We start from the raw sequence: 14558 nt of genomic DNA on the forward strand, positions 1-14558 counted from the left end.
ACATAATTTTCCTGAGAAGTTATTCTAGTTATACATAAACACACAAGAAAGTCACACATCACAAAAGCAGTTATATGCAGATTTCTCGTTACCTTAGATATTTCATACTGTAACCAACAAATGGACAGGTGAGATTTTTCCTTTCCTGAAAATAGCAGATATAGAGCATGAAAAACGTTCTGTATGAACTCCTCTCCATCTTTATAGTGGCCTATATGCTGTCTGCCTCTTAGCATCGTGTCCATATGACCAATACTGTTGAATCCAGACAGTGGCACATCAACAGAAGTCAGCGGCTTTTCATCGGAAAGTACATTGTCAAAGATGTTATTTTCATCCATGGCAATATAGAGGTTGGGAGGAAAGAGTTTATTTATACATGGCACTCCCAGGAATTGCAAAAATGAGTACAACAGTTGATGTTGAAGGTCTGGATTAGAAAGCTGGATCATAGATGGTCCAAGATCATCAAATAATACCTTTAAAACAAAAAAACAAATCAAAACTCAATTTATGCGATCAAGTAAAATCAACAAACCTGTAACTTATGTAAGTAAAGAAACTTTTGAAACCAATAAAGATTTATAATTACTGTTAAATGGTAAGGGAATTTGATTCAAACTAAAACCAGACAAGTTAAACAAGCAATGCATTTTTCCAGTCAGATGGTAAATTTGCTCTCAAGGGATTTCTTTGCTCTAGATTATCAGAGACCTGTACAGAAAACTTACACAATGGAAGTCTAAAAAAGTATTATTGATTTTTCAAATAAAAATGTGTTAGAAGGCCCGATCAATGCCTGACTTGACCTATCTCCCAAGAAAAAACAAAGTCCAAATATCTGACTTGAAGCTAAATTCAGGCAACAAAACCTTTGTTTATTTAATGCAGGTATCATCATAAACACACTCTGTGATACTTCCATATACAGATGAGAGAAACCACAGAACAGCAAGGATAGGCTATTCACCTACAGCCCTTTCCAAAGTTTACCATGAGGTTCCTATGGATTTCAGCAGTCTCAGCACAAAACCTCAGGTGAATTTTGGATTCCAAACAAATGAAAAAAAGAATTACTCCTCTGAAAATATCTGTTGGCAATGAATCCAAACATAAAGCTAATTTTATCATCTCCCCTTGTTTTATTATATTAGAGTGACCTGTCTTTCTGGATCTTCACAGTCTTCTTCAGTTTGCTTTTTGGTTTTGTCTGGCCTCCAGGGTAACCAATGTCTTGCTTCACGAGAATATTCAATATCCAGCCAAATGTGCCACTTGGGGAGAGTTTTATCCTTTATTTCTTCATCTTCATCTATCTCTTCTTCATCATCATCATCTAAAACAGATCAAAACACCCACACAATTATTAAAGAAAAATTAATCTACCACATCCAAAGACCAGACTTGACATATAATTTAACTATTTTTAAAATGTCTGTTTTTATTAACATTGCATCTGTTTCCAAGACAAAGCTGAAAATTTCCACATCACAGTTTTGGGTTTTGCCACCATCTCTGTACGTGCAGGCTTCCAAACTGTTTGAACCAGTGAATCAGTGTCAGCACCCGAACTTTATCACAGAGGAAAAAATAAAACCTCAGCAGGCTGTGGGGCACTTAACAAGAACAGTTTACAAGCCACAGCCAAGGGCCAGTAGCTACCTTTTTATGCAGTTTAGTTTCTTCACTTTCATATCTGGGCATGCTATCTCAAATGTACTCTATGAACATTCATGTGCATAAAACATTTTACTTACAATGTTTTTCTCAAAAAGTATTATCATGATGCTTAAACATTGCAAACTAAGATTGCCAATGTTGCTTTAGAACACCTGGTATTTTTCAAAATTTTAAGCAACACGCAACAGAAACAACCAACGTAGTTAAACCCATGCAGAAAGAAGTGTTTAATCTCATCCTACTTTTCTGATAATCCTTTTTGATACTTAGATGTTATTAGCATATTCTTCCTGTGACAGCTATATATTAATTCCTTGCTGTAACTGATAAACGCTTCTAAGTTAACATTAAGGGAAAGCTTGTAGAGACTTCCTTGTGGCTCAGAAAAAAAAAAAAAAAGAAATCCTCAAAATTTATGGTTACCTGCACTATTTTTTTGGTAATTAATCATGCTATTTTTACACCATCTCCAAATTCTTGTTCCTGATTTTTGCCATTAACTATGTGAAACATTCCCAATTCACAACACATAAATTTCAGGTAAAATAAACTGCTGACAGCAACGTTTTTACTCACTGTGCATTATTTTTTTTTTTTTTTTGCTGGGGATTTATGGCCACTCCTTTAGCCAACTCCTCTATGAAAAATGACAGCATTTCCACAATCTAACCAATGATTCAGCTGTAATCTTTAATTAGGTCTGTGAGACTGTCAGTTTTTTTTTCAAACTTCTGAGCTAGATACCAAGGGAGAAAAGCACTGATATCACAGAATCACAGAATCATTTAGGTTGGAAGAGACCTCCAGAATCACCTAGTCCAACCTATCACCTAACACTAACAAGTCCTCCACTAAACTATAGCACTAAGCTCTACATCTAAATATCTTTTAATATCATACATGCTGGACCTGCCCAAGACCAACAACTCTCCTCTATAATGAGTCTTGTCAGTTTGTGAGCAAAATGGCCACAGTCGTTCGTAGCGGAAATGCTGACCTCAGTTTGGGGGCAGGTAAATTCCATCTCAACCCAGGGACACGGGAAGCACAGGGTCATTTCTCACTTCCTTTATTAAAAGCAGAGCCAAACTTGCTTCATTAGAGTTGCTGCTTCAGCAGGAGCAGCAAAACAGGGCCAGCTCATCTTTGGTCAGACCTTGTTTCAACCCCCTGCTTCCCTTCAAGACGCATCTGTTTGATAAATAGTTCTTGACATTAGGAGAAGCATTGTAGAAGAGAGGACAGGGTGGCACTAAGCAGCAAAGAGGTGTTTTCTGCATCCCTTGCTGAGACAACTGCCTTCAGGTTTGCATGTTCTCTATCCAAGAAGCACTCCAGCCAGATGAAGAAGCAATTCCTTCATTCTGTGTCAAAAATGAGAGAAGGGGAAAGTTTTCCTCTTACTGCTACTATATTATTTGCTATAAGAAACTGAACTCTTTCAGATATATGCTCCTAGAAACAGAATTATTAAGTTTGGAAACTTTTAGGCAACTATCATCTAAAATACTACAATCCCACCTGCTGTATCAACATACAGAACGGGTCTTAAGGAAGGTAGTTTCCTTCCACTTGAATAAATGGGCATGGGTCTCAACCAAGTACTTGCACTTGTAGCCTTTCCAGAGCAGAGTGGAGGATGTGCCATCCTCTCCCTCAATTCTAATCCCTAGGAAAGACGACAATATTCCATAAACAACACGGTACATAGAACACTCAAACACATGCTTTTCCCTGTCAAGTGTGATATAGTTTACCTTGATCTTGGTAAATATTTTGGAAAACTTGTATGCAAAAAACATGAGAAGAAACAGCTTCTATCATTCGAAACAAACTGGTTAGAAGAAAGAATACATGGACACAGAACTACACATATTGACATGGGCATACCAGGCTTGTCAACAGCAATCCAGCCACCCTTTTCTTGTTGGTGCATCCATGCCCTCCAGCCTCTTGCTCCTTTTTCTCCAATTCGTGGTTCTCCACTATCCCAAAAGGGTTCAAAGAACTCCACCTGTTGTTTTTGGGCAGGGGAAACCAAAACAAAACATATTTACAATAATTTTTGCTGTTGTACAGACACTGATTGGATCAATACTGGTTTTCCAGACCCCTACAATCGCTTATTGGGGAGCAGCTTCTGTATCTAAAGATTTTGTTAGATGCTACTTAAGAAGCTGCAGCAGCACCTGAGTACCTTGTTATGCCTGTGGCATAGCACAACAGTCATCAGCTCTTCTACTTAACATAAGGATTGTTTTTAAAACAAACAAAAATTAAAATTGTATTAAGCTTTTACAGAATGCGGAAGACTCCTGTGCCAAATATCCTATACAGCTTCTTCAAGGGTAAGGATCTGAAGTCCCCAAGATGTGGCTTTCAGAACCCAAATCTCCCTTCCTCACCACCTTTTTTGGGACCATGAAGAATGTGGTTAATGGAACGATGATTCAGACAATCATACTCCCATGATCAAATCAAAATGCTACACTTGGACATAAACATGAGTGGACTGAGGACAAGAGGAAAAGATCAGTAAGGCCTTTTATTTCTCAGATTTCAGGTGATCAACAATCTCAGGGCACCTTCCAGTGAATCAGAAGTTCAGGGTTGTAGTTCTGAGTTTGTCACTGCTTGTATGCAATCTATCATCTTTAGACTCATCAATTCCTCCCCTGTATTGTGTATACTTAACTCAAATAACCATCTCTCTCCTACTTTATGCTTCTGCTGTGTACCAAACCTTGACTTGGACATCGAGATGTGACTCTCATACAAATATTAACAATAAAATTTACTCTAAGAAAAATCAGCATCACTGTATGAGAAAATGCAGGGTTTACAGCAACTGCAAAATCTAATTTTACTCCTTATGGATTTATTCTTTGCACAAAGTGAGAAAGTAAACTGTGAAAACAGTATGGAAACAACTAATTCAAGACTGAGTCATGATTCTGTAAGAGGGCAGAATTAAAGATGTTCCACCAGCTGTAAATCTGGCATTTTACTATTTTCAAGAACTGCACTTTCCAACTAGACTTTGTCCTTTTAATTTAGGTTCCTTTCCATCCTGTCTTCTTAATAGATTTAAACACTACAGGTAATCTTACACTTCTAATCATTTGCGAAGACTGTAACATAGGTTTTTTTGTTTGGTTGGGTTTTTTGTGCAACTATGCACAGTCTTCCATCCTGCATGATAATTAAAGTCTAAACTTTTGGCATTTTAAGAGGACACTGGTATTATTTATACTATAAGATTGCTCCATTGGTGGGCAACAGCATCTAGAGGGCAAAAAATAATGTCTTAGTAGTGGATGCTGGAGAAGGTGGGGATAATAAAAGGATTTTTAACATTGGGGAAAACTTATAACTTTGGGGAAAAGAAGCAGGAAAGCACTAACTACGCAGACTTTGGTCAGCCAGCTGAATTTTCTCTGCCATTTTAGTAAGAAAGAAGACAAGAAATGACTGGTCACTGCACTTCCATTATATACAGAAGCAGCAGCAATTTGGCATGTAGTTCCAAAGGACCCACAGCTATTTTTCCAACACAGGCACCACCTTGAAGAGCCACAAAGTCAGTTGCAATTCAAAATATTTTCCTTTTGTCCTTAAAATTCATCAGTATTTTTCTGCTGCAGCATTCTCTGTAATGCACAAGGACATAAACCCATTTAAATAGAAATTGCTACCTGTCCCTTTGTTGGCAGATCTTTTACACTGTCAGGTTTAAAGAAGGTGAAGTCAATCAGAGCCTGAAATAAAGACACCGCTTTCTCAGAATGGCCAGCCTGTCTCAGGAAGTGGCATTGCTGAATAAATATAGCTGTAAAGGAAAGGAAAGAACATTTTATTATTTCAAAGAAATTTTGTTGTTAAGTATTTTAATAAAGCCCACAAATACACAAAAGACATACATGAAGTGCTGTGGAGCATAATTGTTCTGGAGCAGTGTCAAAATCCAAAACATAGGAGTAACTGACATAACAGCACGTCATAACTGTTGTAGTCTGCAGTTAACTTCAAGTCCTCCCACTTTAAATGTGCCTAACAGATGCCATTTTATTTTTCTTTATGAAAGTGAAGTCTGGTCTTTTGGCCAAAGCATTACTGCCTGAGATTAGAGAATCATCCTGTCCCTTGCTCTTCAACAAATTATTTCTGTAATCATCGTCATACCCCTACTACACACTGAGCCTCAAATCCCAGCTTACACAGGAAAGAATAACCGCAGATTTTCTATTCATATGTTTGCAATGACAATTTTAGGACAAAAGAAAAGAGCTAGAGAAATAACATTGTTAAAAAAACATTCCACTACTAGACAATTCAAGGACATTTCAGAGCTATTCTGTTACTCCAAATTACATTAAAGTCTTAACAGAACAGCAGCTGCTTTAAATTATAATCTTAATTTTTGCAACAAATAAGACTTAGATAACTCATTGATAGTTTTGAAAACAGTTACTCAAATGCTGCTTTGTTTTGGTTTTGAAGGTTTTTAAACAAAGTATGCATGTGTCTAGATATACACGTGCAACTACATAGGTTTATATAAATTGATCATGACGATTTTATCTCTTAATATTGAGTGGCAAACACTTTACTCCTCATATTCAGATTTACATCAGATATATGCACACAAAAATTTGAATTCAGCTAAAATATACAAACTAAGCGTTTCATTAATCTTCCTGCAAGGTCATTCTTTCTGACAACAAAGACTTAAATACCTTCAGAAATCTCATTAAACAACAAGAAGTGTGCTAAGTGTCTAACAGAATCTTCCAAAGTATTTTAATCAGTTTAGGCACTTATTCCATCAATTTTGGTATCCAATTGCCACTGAAAAAAATTGTTGCTTCCCAGGTCATCAGATTCCAACTAATGAACATTGATTAAAATGTTCTGAATAAAGAGAATATCTCATCAGGACTTGCTGTCAAACTGGAGCCAAAAATAATTAATAGCATAAGACTTTCTGCATGACAAAAAAGAAAACTATTTGAAGAAATGCAAAGATCAGTGTTTTCTTTGTGATAAAAGCTGAAAACAACATGCATACATATTTTATTTGGTCCCTGATGCTAGGACACTTCTGGAGCTGAACCTAGAAGGTATGGACATTTCTCCCCAACCGGTATGTATAATTTGAAAAACAGGACTGCCCTTCCACAGCAGGACTTGAGGATGCTTATTTTCACTTGCTTTACATTAACAGATCCTAGTAAATTTAAAATATTACAAAATAAAAATATTTGAAGACTGATCTATAGTTTTAAATACATTTTTACCTTTCTTAAACTTCATATTTAAAACATATATTGATACTATTTTGAAGCAGATAGTATCATGCACATAACTGAACACTAGATGGCACAGTCCTCCACTACTTAAACTTAGCTCTTACACTTTATCATTATCAAAGGTTGATGATAGAAGCCCACAAACATCTACAGTGCTACCCCTAACTTGTGAAACTCTCAGTATATTAATGTTAATTTATGTTAACAAAAAAAATTGTAATTTTTCTTAGTTCAAACTTACCTCAAGAATTACAAATATAGTTGAACAAAAAAAAAAAAAAAAACTTTCAGGACAAGAAGACCCCCCTGGAAGTTTCTCCACTCCTATTATTTGAATTCCAAAGTATGTGTATGGGTGGGGTGGGGTGTGTGTGGGGGAACATATGATAGGAAAAAAAAAAAAAAGTTCTTGACAGTGCTTGTAAACAATTCATTATAGTGCTAATACAGGACAAGAAGAAATTAAGAGTGAACAGAAACACAAGAAAAGTTGAGTTGTTTTTTCAGCCTATATATATGGGTAGACTTGCCAACAAGCATGTTTTCTGAAAAATGTCTACCTACGTAACGTATTAAACTAGTTAAAGGGACCCTACTGAAAAACAATTTTTCACAAAATTAAGTATGTTCTGTGCACCAAAAAAAAAAGAAAAGAAAAGAAACCTTCCTGTTTGGAAAAAAAAAATACAGAGGCCAAATAAAACATTTGTCCTGAAAAACATCCATTGTGGTTGATGTACAAAGTGACTGAAGCATTAGAAGTCAAAGACAGTAATTAGAAGATTAGAAGATACCAGGCAGTACAACAGCCACCTGCCAGCAGGGGACTTTTCCTTTACGGAACATTTTCCAGTGCTTGATCCAAAATGAATCAGAAGACCACCATAAAAGATCTGAACAATTTAAATTATTTTGTAACGTAGTATTGGCATCATAATCTTAAAGTCGAGACTGCACGCTGCTTAACAGATAGCATTATTGCTCCAACTGCACTTTCAAGATTTGGACAAAAATAGAAATTTCTTGGACTATGCCACAGATGAAGCATGAGCTAAAGCGTAATAGTCTCTTCTAGCTTTAAAATGTATTTTAAAAGAAAAATAATCCAGATTCATACTGACACTAATATTTTCCTCCTCAGCATATCCATAGATTAATGATCACAATGACCCTTTGAGGTAGAGAAGCATAATTGAAACGGGATATGGCTTTCATTTGGCTCCAAATAAATTTAAAGCCTGTGCCAGAACTGAGCACAAACCTGTTTCTTGCCTGGATCCTGTCCAGCATCCTAACCATCTGACTAACTTTCCTTCCAGGCATAATTATATAATAAATTTTAACTTGCAGATAAATGCATACAATAATTGCAAATGGCATGATTGTATAGTTTTACAGTTTAGAATTCTGAATCCATTAATCGGGACTCTCAGGAAAATTTCACATTACCCTTTTCTTTTCTGGATAAAAGTAATTAAAAATAAAACTTCTGAACAAGAGATAATTTTTTTCACAACCAAACTTTTTTTTTTTTTGATTTTTTTAAACACTGTTCAAAGATAAAAGCACCTCTCTTGGCTGCTGGCTGTAATTCTTAAGCCTTGCCATTTGTACTGTAAACCACTCAGGACATTACACTTGGATGTTGTATCACAAACTCATCTGAGGAAGGGAAGCATCTGCCGTATCCATATTTGGTTGGAATGTCTGCTTCAATTCTCAGCTAAGAAAACAAGATGCCAGCATTCTGAAGAGAATAAAATTTTCCTATAATAGATAGGAAAGTCTGTTCTTACAGAGAATGCAGTCGACTCCTACGAAGACCTTTCTGACCATACCACAAAAGAGAGAAAGAATCTTTCTTACCTAGCATAGCTTCTTCTGTGCCTGGCAGTGGAGGATGTGACACCATGCTGCCATCCTGTACGGCTGCCAGAGTAGTCAAACATTTTCCATAGAGCCCATTGATTTTTGAAACAGAAAAGGTACTGAACTGACTTTGACAGAACAGAAGATATTTCTTCCACAGTTCTGGGTTATTGGGATGTATGAAGATTAGCTTCTGCCATTCTTTGATCAAAGCTGGTGGTTCCCAGAACTCTGCGCAAACCTTCAACCTGGCGAGTTTCAGGTCAACATTGCTTGGATTGCTTTCAATTGCCCTCTCTAAAATAGCTAGTTTCTTTTCTAAGATTAACTTCAGTGATTTTCTTCTTACTTCCTGCTCTCCCATACTTGCATAGGGGCTAGGTCCTCTCATTAATTCATCCTTTAAACAAAACAAAGATCATAACAACATTAGGAACAATCATCATGAGAAGAACGCTGACATTTGTGAAAAGGAATTAACAGCTCATTCTTTCCAGTAAAAGATATATAGTCCTAAACAAAGAAAACTGAAATATAATGTTTATTTATTACTTAATAACGAGCAATCAAGTCTGTCAAAAAACATACCTGAAAAGAAACAAATTCCATCCAAGCATTAATATCTCTTGGGTTTTCTCTTACTTTCTTGTTATATTCTTCCACTTTTGTCATTAGAATGGGGTTAACATTTATCCCAGACTCCTGAAATGGCTGCTGTGTATTTACAGGCTCATGTTCTGCACCTTTGTATCCTTTTCCTTGCAGCCACACTGTAGTTGATGGATCATAAATCCCAAGAGGGTTTACCTCTGTTGTGTCAGAAGGATCACTGCTTTCCGTTTGGAAAACTGGTATAAAAGCAGCTGAGTCAGATGGAGAACTTTTATTGCAAACAGGAATCCCATCTGTGTTCAATGTCTTCACATTGTTCTTTGAGAAGTAGCGCTCAGGTCGCCTCTGCAATTGCTTCTTTTGGGATGCAGGACTGTCCCAAGTTATACATTGTTTCTTTGCATCTATGCCAAGACAGGACTCTCCTTTCCTTTTATATCTTAAAAGGAAAAATACAATTAAACATGTTCTAAAACACATGTAAGAAAGGATAACTCCTTTTTGAAAGAAAGTATGAAACTATGAAACAAGTACTTTAATTCAAATTGACCCAAATAGCATATGCAGAGAGCTTCAAAAGTTTAAGAACTTGGGAACTCTCTCTTTATTTAAGTCTTTAATTTATTTATTTTTGCAGTGCCATCAGAACTTCTATCATTTTAAGCTTTCTCTAAGTTCAACAATGGCCGTCCTACTTCCAGAAGAAAAATTATTTTTTCCTCCTATCACTTTAAACCATGTAGACATACCTGGACAAAGATCAGACAACATTATTTAACGGTATTTAGATTAGATTATTTTAAAGTGAATAATTAGACAACAGCAGTTCATCTGGCAATTTTTCTTTTGCATCCCTAAGCCTTTCTCCATCTTATATGCCAACAAGAGGGGGGAAAAAAACAGGTTCATAAAGGCCACAATAATCCTACGGACTAACAAAAAAAAAATGCCATTTTAAAATATTACTAAGACTGTCATTTCAGTGGCAGATGCAGTGATGTGCAATGCTGAAATAACATTTTTCATCTCAAACAATAGCTGACAACCCAAAGTTGGCAGAAAAGTGGAGTGGATTGTAACCAGGCAATTTTACTGCACAGGTATACATACTACAAAAATAAAACCCATAAATCCCTCTTCCTCCACAAATAGTTACATCATACACAGTAAGCACTTTTCCTTGAAAACATGAAGAAAAAAGTATACATGCATAATACATAAGCCCAGCGTGAGCTCCCTTGAATGGACTTCTCTGTTAATGCAGGGAAAAGCTCTGAAGGGTTAGCATAATACCAGTAACCCACTAAGGATGTTGAATATGCAATTTCACCTACAGCCATTTGAAAAGTAGCAATGCATCAAACAGATACCCTTTGGTATAATGTCTGTGCGATCTAACACAGAATCCATTTGCTAAGAAAGTATTTGCACTTTTTGCAAAGACCTCAAACTACTCAAGTAAGTAAATTTCTTGACATTTCTAATATGAGAAACATAGTACCTTCATTTCCCTTTTAGACACAGAAAAAGAGCAATAAAGAGATCAAAATGTCCAATGACACAGAGATCATCTAGAACAGAACCTGGGATTTCTGAACTTGAATCCATGCTTTTGCATCTGCCCCTTTTGCATGATGTCACCCTCAGATGGCAGTTCTACAAGTTCACGTGCCTGCGGTCTACTGCATAAAGAATGTTTTATAAAAGTATTTTATTCCCATTATTTCATGGCATCTTTTGTCTTCAGTGATATTTCCATCCAGTACAAAGTTAAATTTTTAAATATGCTATTCAAGTATTTTCTCACCTTCTTCATAAAAATTTGAAATGTCAACCATTTCACAATCAGCCTCAATTTAATGAATCTTGAGTTAGTGATTCCATGATACCTTGCAAACCAATACAAACCAACATATTGTACCTTGCAATGTCCCCTCGATACAGGGATTTGTAGGCCCAGTTTGCAGGATCTGATTTCTTGTCTATCCTGAAGGTTTCTGCTGTGAAAGCCTGGATATCATCAAGCCAAACAAAGCGGTTGTTGGTAAGATTTGATGTTGTATCACCTAGACTGAAGAAAACAAGAAGTATATTCTAATTATTTGTGCACATATTCAGCATTTACAAAACCAGGGAACATTGTGTGTGTGTGTATATATATATATATATATACACACACACACACGATGTATATATACATACGATGTATATATACAGCATATACAGGTGCTTATGAACCTGTGCTCTCTGCTCTTGCAAAATCTGACTCGGAAAAGTAGAAAATACAGGAAAAGTCAAAGATGGCCTGGAGTACACCCCGCTGTAACAGTAATTCCTCAGTGTCACCACATCCTCACTCCTTCCCCAGGAGCAGCTGCAGAACCAGAGAGGCAAAATGGCTGCTCAAGCTGACAAACATGATGAGAAACAGGGAGACGTGACTTACACAGCCAGTTAGACTGAGCCACTTAGATCAAAAAGATCAAAAACCAAGAGACTGAGAAAAACGCATGACTATGTATGTGGTTTGCCAAAGCAGAATACTCAATGTGTTCGTAGAAACTTTTACTGCTCAAGGATCATGCTAGTTACTAGACACCTACTGTTTCATGCAAAAATGACACCTCCACTAATTACACAGTACTTTAGAGCTCCTAGAATTAACAAAAAAGATCTGGTAAAACAATTTCAATTGTTCAAATACTCACCCAGATACACTATGAGTAAGAAGTATGAAGCACATGGCATATAGCAATAAATGGATGGACATTAAAGAAATACTAAATTAAGCTTTGTCTTAATATGAAGAAAAAAGGAAAATGTGAACTCTGAGGAAGAAGTTATATTACAAGACAAATACAGCTGTATTATTGCACTAATTAAGAATAATGTTTAATGCAATCACTCTCCAAGCTCTACAAGTAAAGCTAAGACCCATGACAGGAAACAAGATGCTTACAAATACACAAAATGAGCCTTTAAACACCTTTTAAAATATTTCATTACACCCATACCATGTTTTGTTCTGAAGAACAGTATTTTGCAGAGTATTTTAGTCACAGTTTTTCAGAAGTGATTAAACAGGTGTTTGTAATTCTAACCTTTTTCATTGTTTTGAGCACAGGTTTGATCATCTAAAGCTTAGAAAAAAACCAACACACCAGGGGCAAGAATCTCATTCATAAAGTTGAAGAGACAAATAATAAAAAAAAAAACAACAAATTTACATTTTGCATAGTATTAATAAGTACATACTTCGCTGCTGCTTCCTTTTCACGATTTCTGCCACTTGCTGTAGCTCTGTCCTTGATGTGCTTAGTGTCCAAGTCTGATTCGCTGCTACCGGAGTCCCCTTTGGCTTTCTTTTTTGTCTTATAGTGGTGATGCTTTTTCTTCTTCTTTCTCCTTTTCTTACTTGACTTTTTCAGATTCTCATCTGAATCACTTTCCCCTGACAGCTCTGATCTTGAAGTAGTCCTGCTTGGAAACAAGTATATATATCTATATATACTTAGATATCTGAGTAGTAGAACTGTAAAAGGATATCACTGTAAGAAAGCTCATACACATTTTACCCTTTACCCTGCCTGTCTTTCTGGACAACAGAGTTAACGGCAACCCATAAAATGAAATATATAGTAGAATTGCAGTAAATAACAACTATATTTTTCTCAGCTTCTGGAATTGCTGAAAAACAGTATTAAATTTTTAATTGTCAGAGACATTCTGATGTGGGATCTATACAAGTATCCATCTGTTATCACCACCAAATTAAAGAAAATAAGTGAGCTGATAAAATTTTATAACAACTTTGCGGAGAAAACTTAGGTCAAGGTAAAAAGATGGTCACCTTTCATGGTGACCTGCAAAGAAAAAAAAAATCTGTACCTTTTCCTTGTTTCATTATGATTTACATAAAAAAATCAAAACAGTATTGTCAAAATCACTTCCAGATTAGAAATTCAAATCTTACTTCTTAAGGAACAATTTTTGGTGACTACTGAATTAATGCTATCATATAATAAAATGTAATAACATCATATAAATATTATATAATAAAATGTAATAACAAATACTACATGTGGCAGATAACTGACTTACTTAGAGATCACACTAAGAGAGGAGCAACAAAGCTCGGTGTTCTTAATGAGTCAATAAAAGGAAATGCATTGTTTCAGAAGCAAGGCACCTCCAAAAAGAACCAGTGCCTTTATATAAAAGTATAAAGAAAAAAGAATCCATGGGAGAACCCATCAAAATGTCTTAAAAACAAACAAAAATGAAAAAAACACAATCAACTATCTTAACTATGTTAATTAGTTTTTATTGAAACGAGAGTGTACCCCAGTAATAGGTAAGAAAGAATTTTTTGACATTCTTTTTCAAAAGTTAATTAAATGCAGTGGGTTTATTAGATCATTCTATCTGAAGGGTAATTTGTAACAATTAGTGACAATAAAATGAAAGTAGAATATATGACTAATAAATAGAACAGTGATGGCATTTCATTTAAACAATATATGTAAATGTAAACATAAGTATATGAAAGGATGTATTCAACTATGATTTTTATTACAAAGACATTCTGTCTCGCTGCCACCAACAATCAACATAAACACTGGAGCTTGTTTCAAATTAAACATGACTAAGTTTTCAAACTTGGCAACTGCAACTGGATTCTATTAATTATTCAGTTTTAGTTATAGTCTAGATATGTCAACTACAGCAACTGTTCTAGTGAAGGCATTAAAATCAACCAGTTCTTCAGCAAATGTGGTGCTCAGAACACATATTTGTAAAAAGAATATAATCAGCCTCTTCAGTGATCAGCACGTTCTACACTGCTGCAAAACTTGATACAGGTATTATCTCATTAATTGACATCTTCAACTGGTTTTTAAAAAGTAAAAAAAAAAAAAAAAAATCCTGTACTTGACTGTGAAATGGCTGATTTAAATGGTTTTCACAGAGAAATCACAAAGATGATGCTTAATCTTTACGTTATTTCAAGGGTCACTAAGGACATTCAAAAGCTAATGAAGAATCATCATCACTCAGCTCCATTTCCCTGCCAAAATAACAATGATT

The 14558-nt window shown here is 35.6% G+C and overlaps 1 protein-coding gene across 2 annotated transcripts in view; it reads right to left on the bottom strand.

Moving 5' to 3' along the window:
* NRDE2 (NRDE-2, necessary for RNA interference, domain containing) overlaps positions 1 to 14558 on the bottom strand; it is a 32087-nt gene that overhangs the window by 7861 nt on the left and 9668 nt on the right. For both annotated transcript variants that reach the window (XR_013951859.1, XM_080593782.1), the window contains exons 3-10: positions 12726 to 12947; positions 11392 to 11541; positions 9447 to 9909; positions 8856 to 9258; positions 5376 to 5509; positions 3571 to 3694; positions 1161 to 1336; positions 93 to 479 (exon numbers count right to left, since the gene is read on the bottom strand). Coding sequence is in view for 1 of the 2 variants with exons in the window: in XM_080593782.1 (XP_080449908.1) it covers positions 93 to 479; positions 1161 to 1336; positions 3571 to 3694; positions 5376 to 5509; positions 8856 to 9258; positions 9447 to 9909; positions 11392 to 11541; positions 12726 to 12947 (2059 nt within the window). In the remaining variant the exon portion in view is untranslated. The remainder of the gene's footprint in view (positions 1 to 92; positions 480 to 1160; positions 1337 to 3570; positions 3695 to 5375; positions 5510 to 8855; positions 9259 to 9446; positions 9910 to 11391; positions 11542 to 12725; positions 12948 to 14558) is intronic.

Source organism: Anser brachyrhynchus (genome assembly GCF_964034855.1).
Source record: "Anser brachyrhynchus genome assembly, chromosome: 5".
NCBI lineage: Eukaryota > Metazoa > Chordata > Aves > Anseriformes > Anatidae > Anser > Anser brachyrhynchus.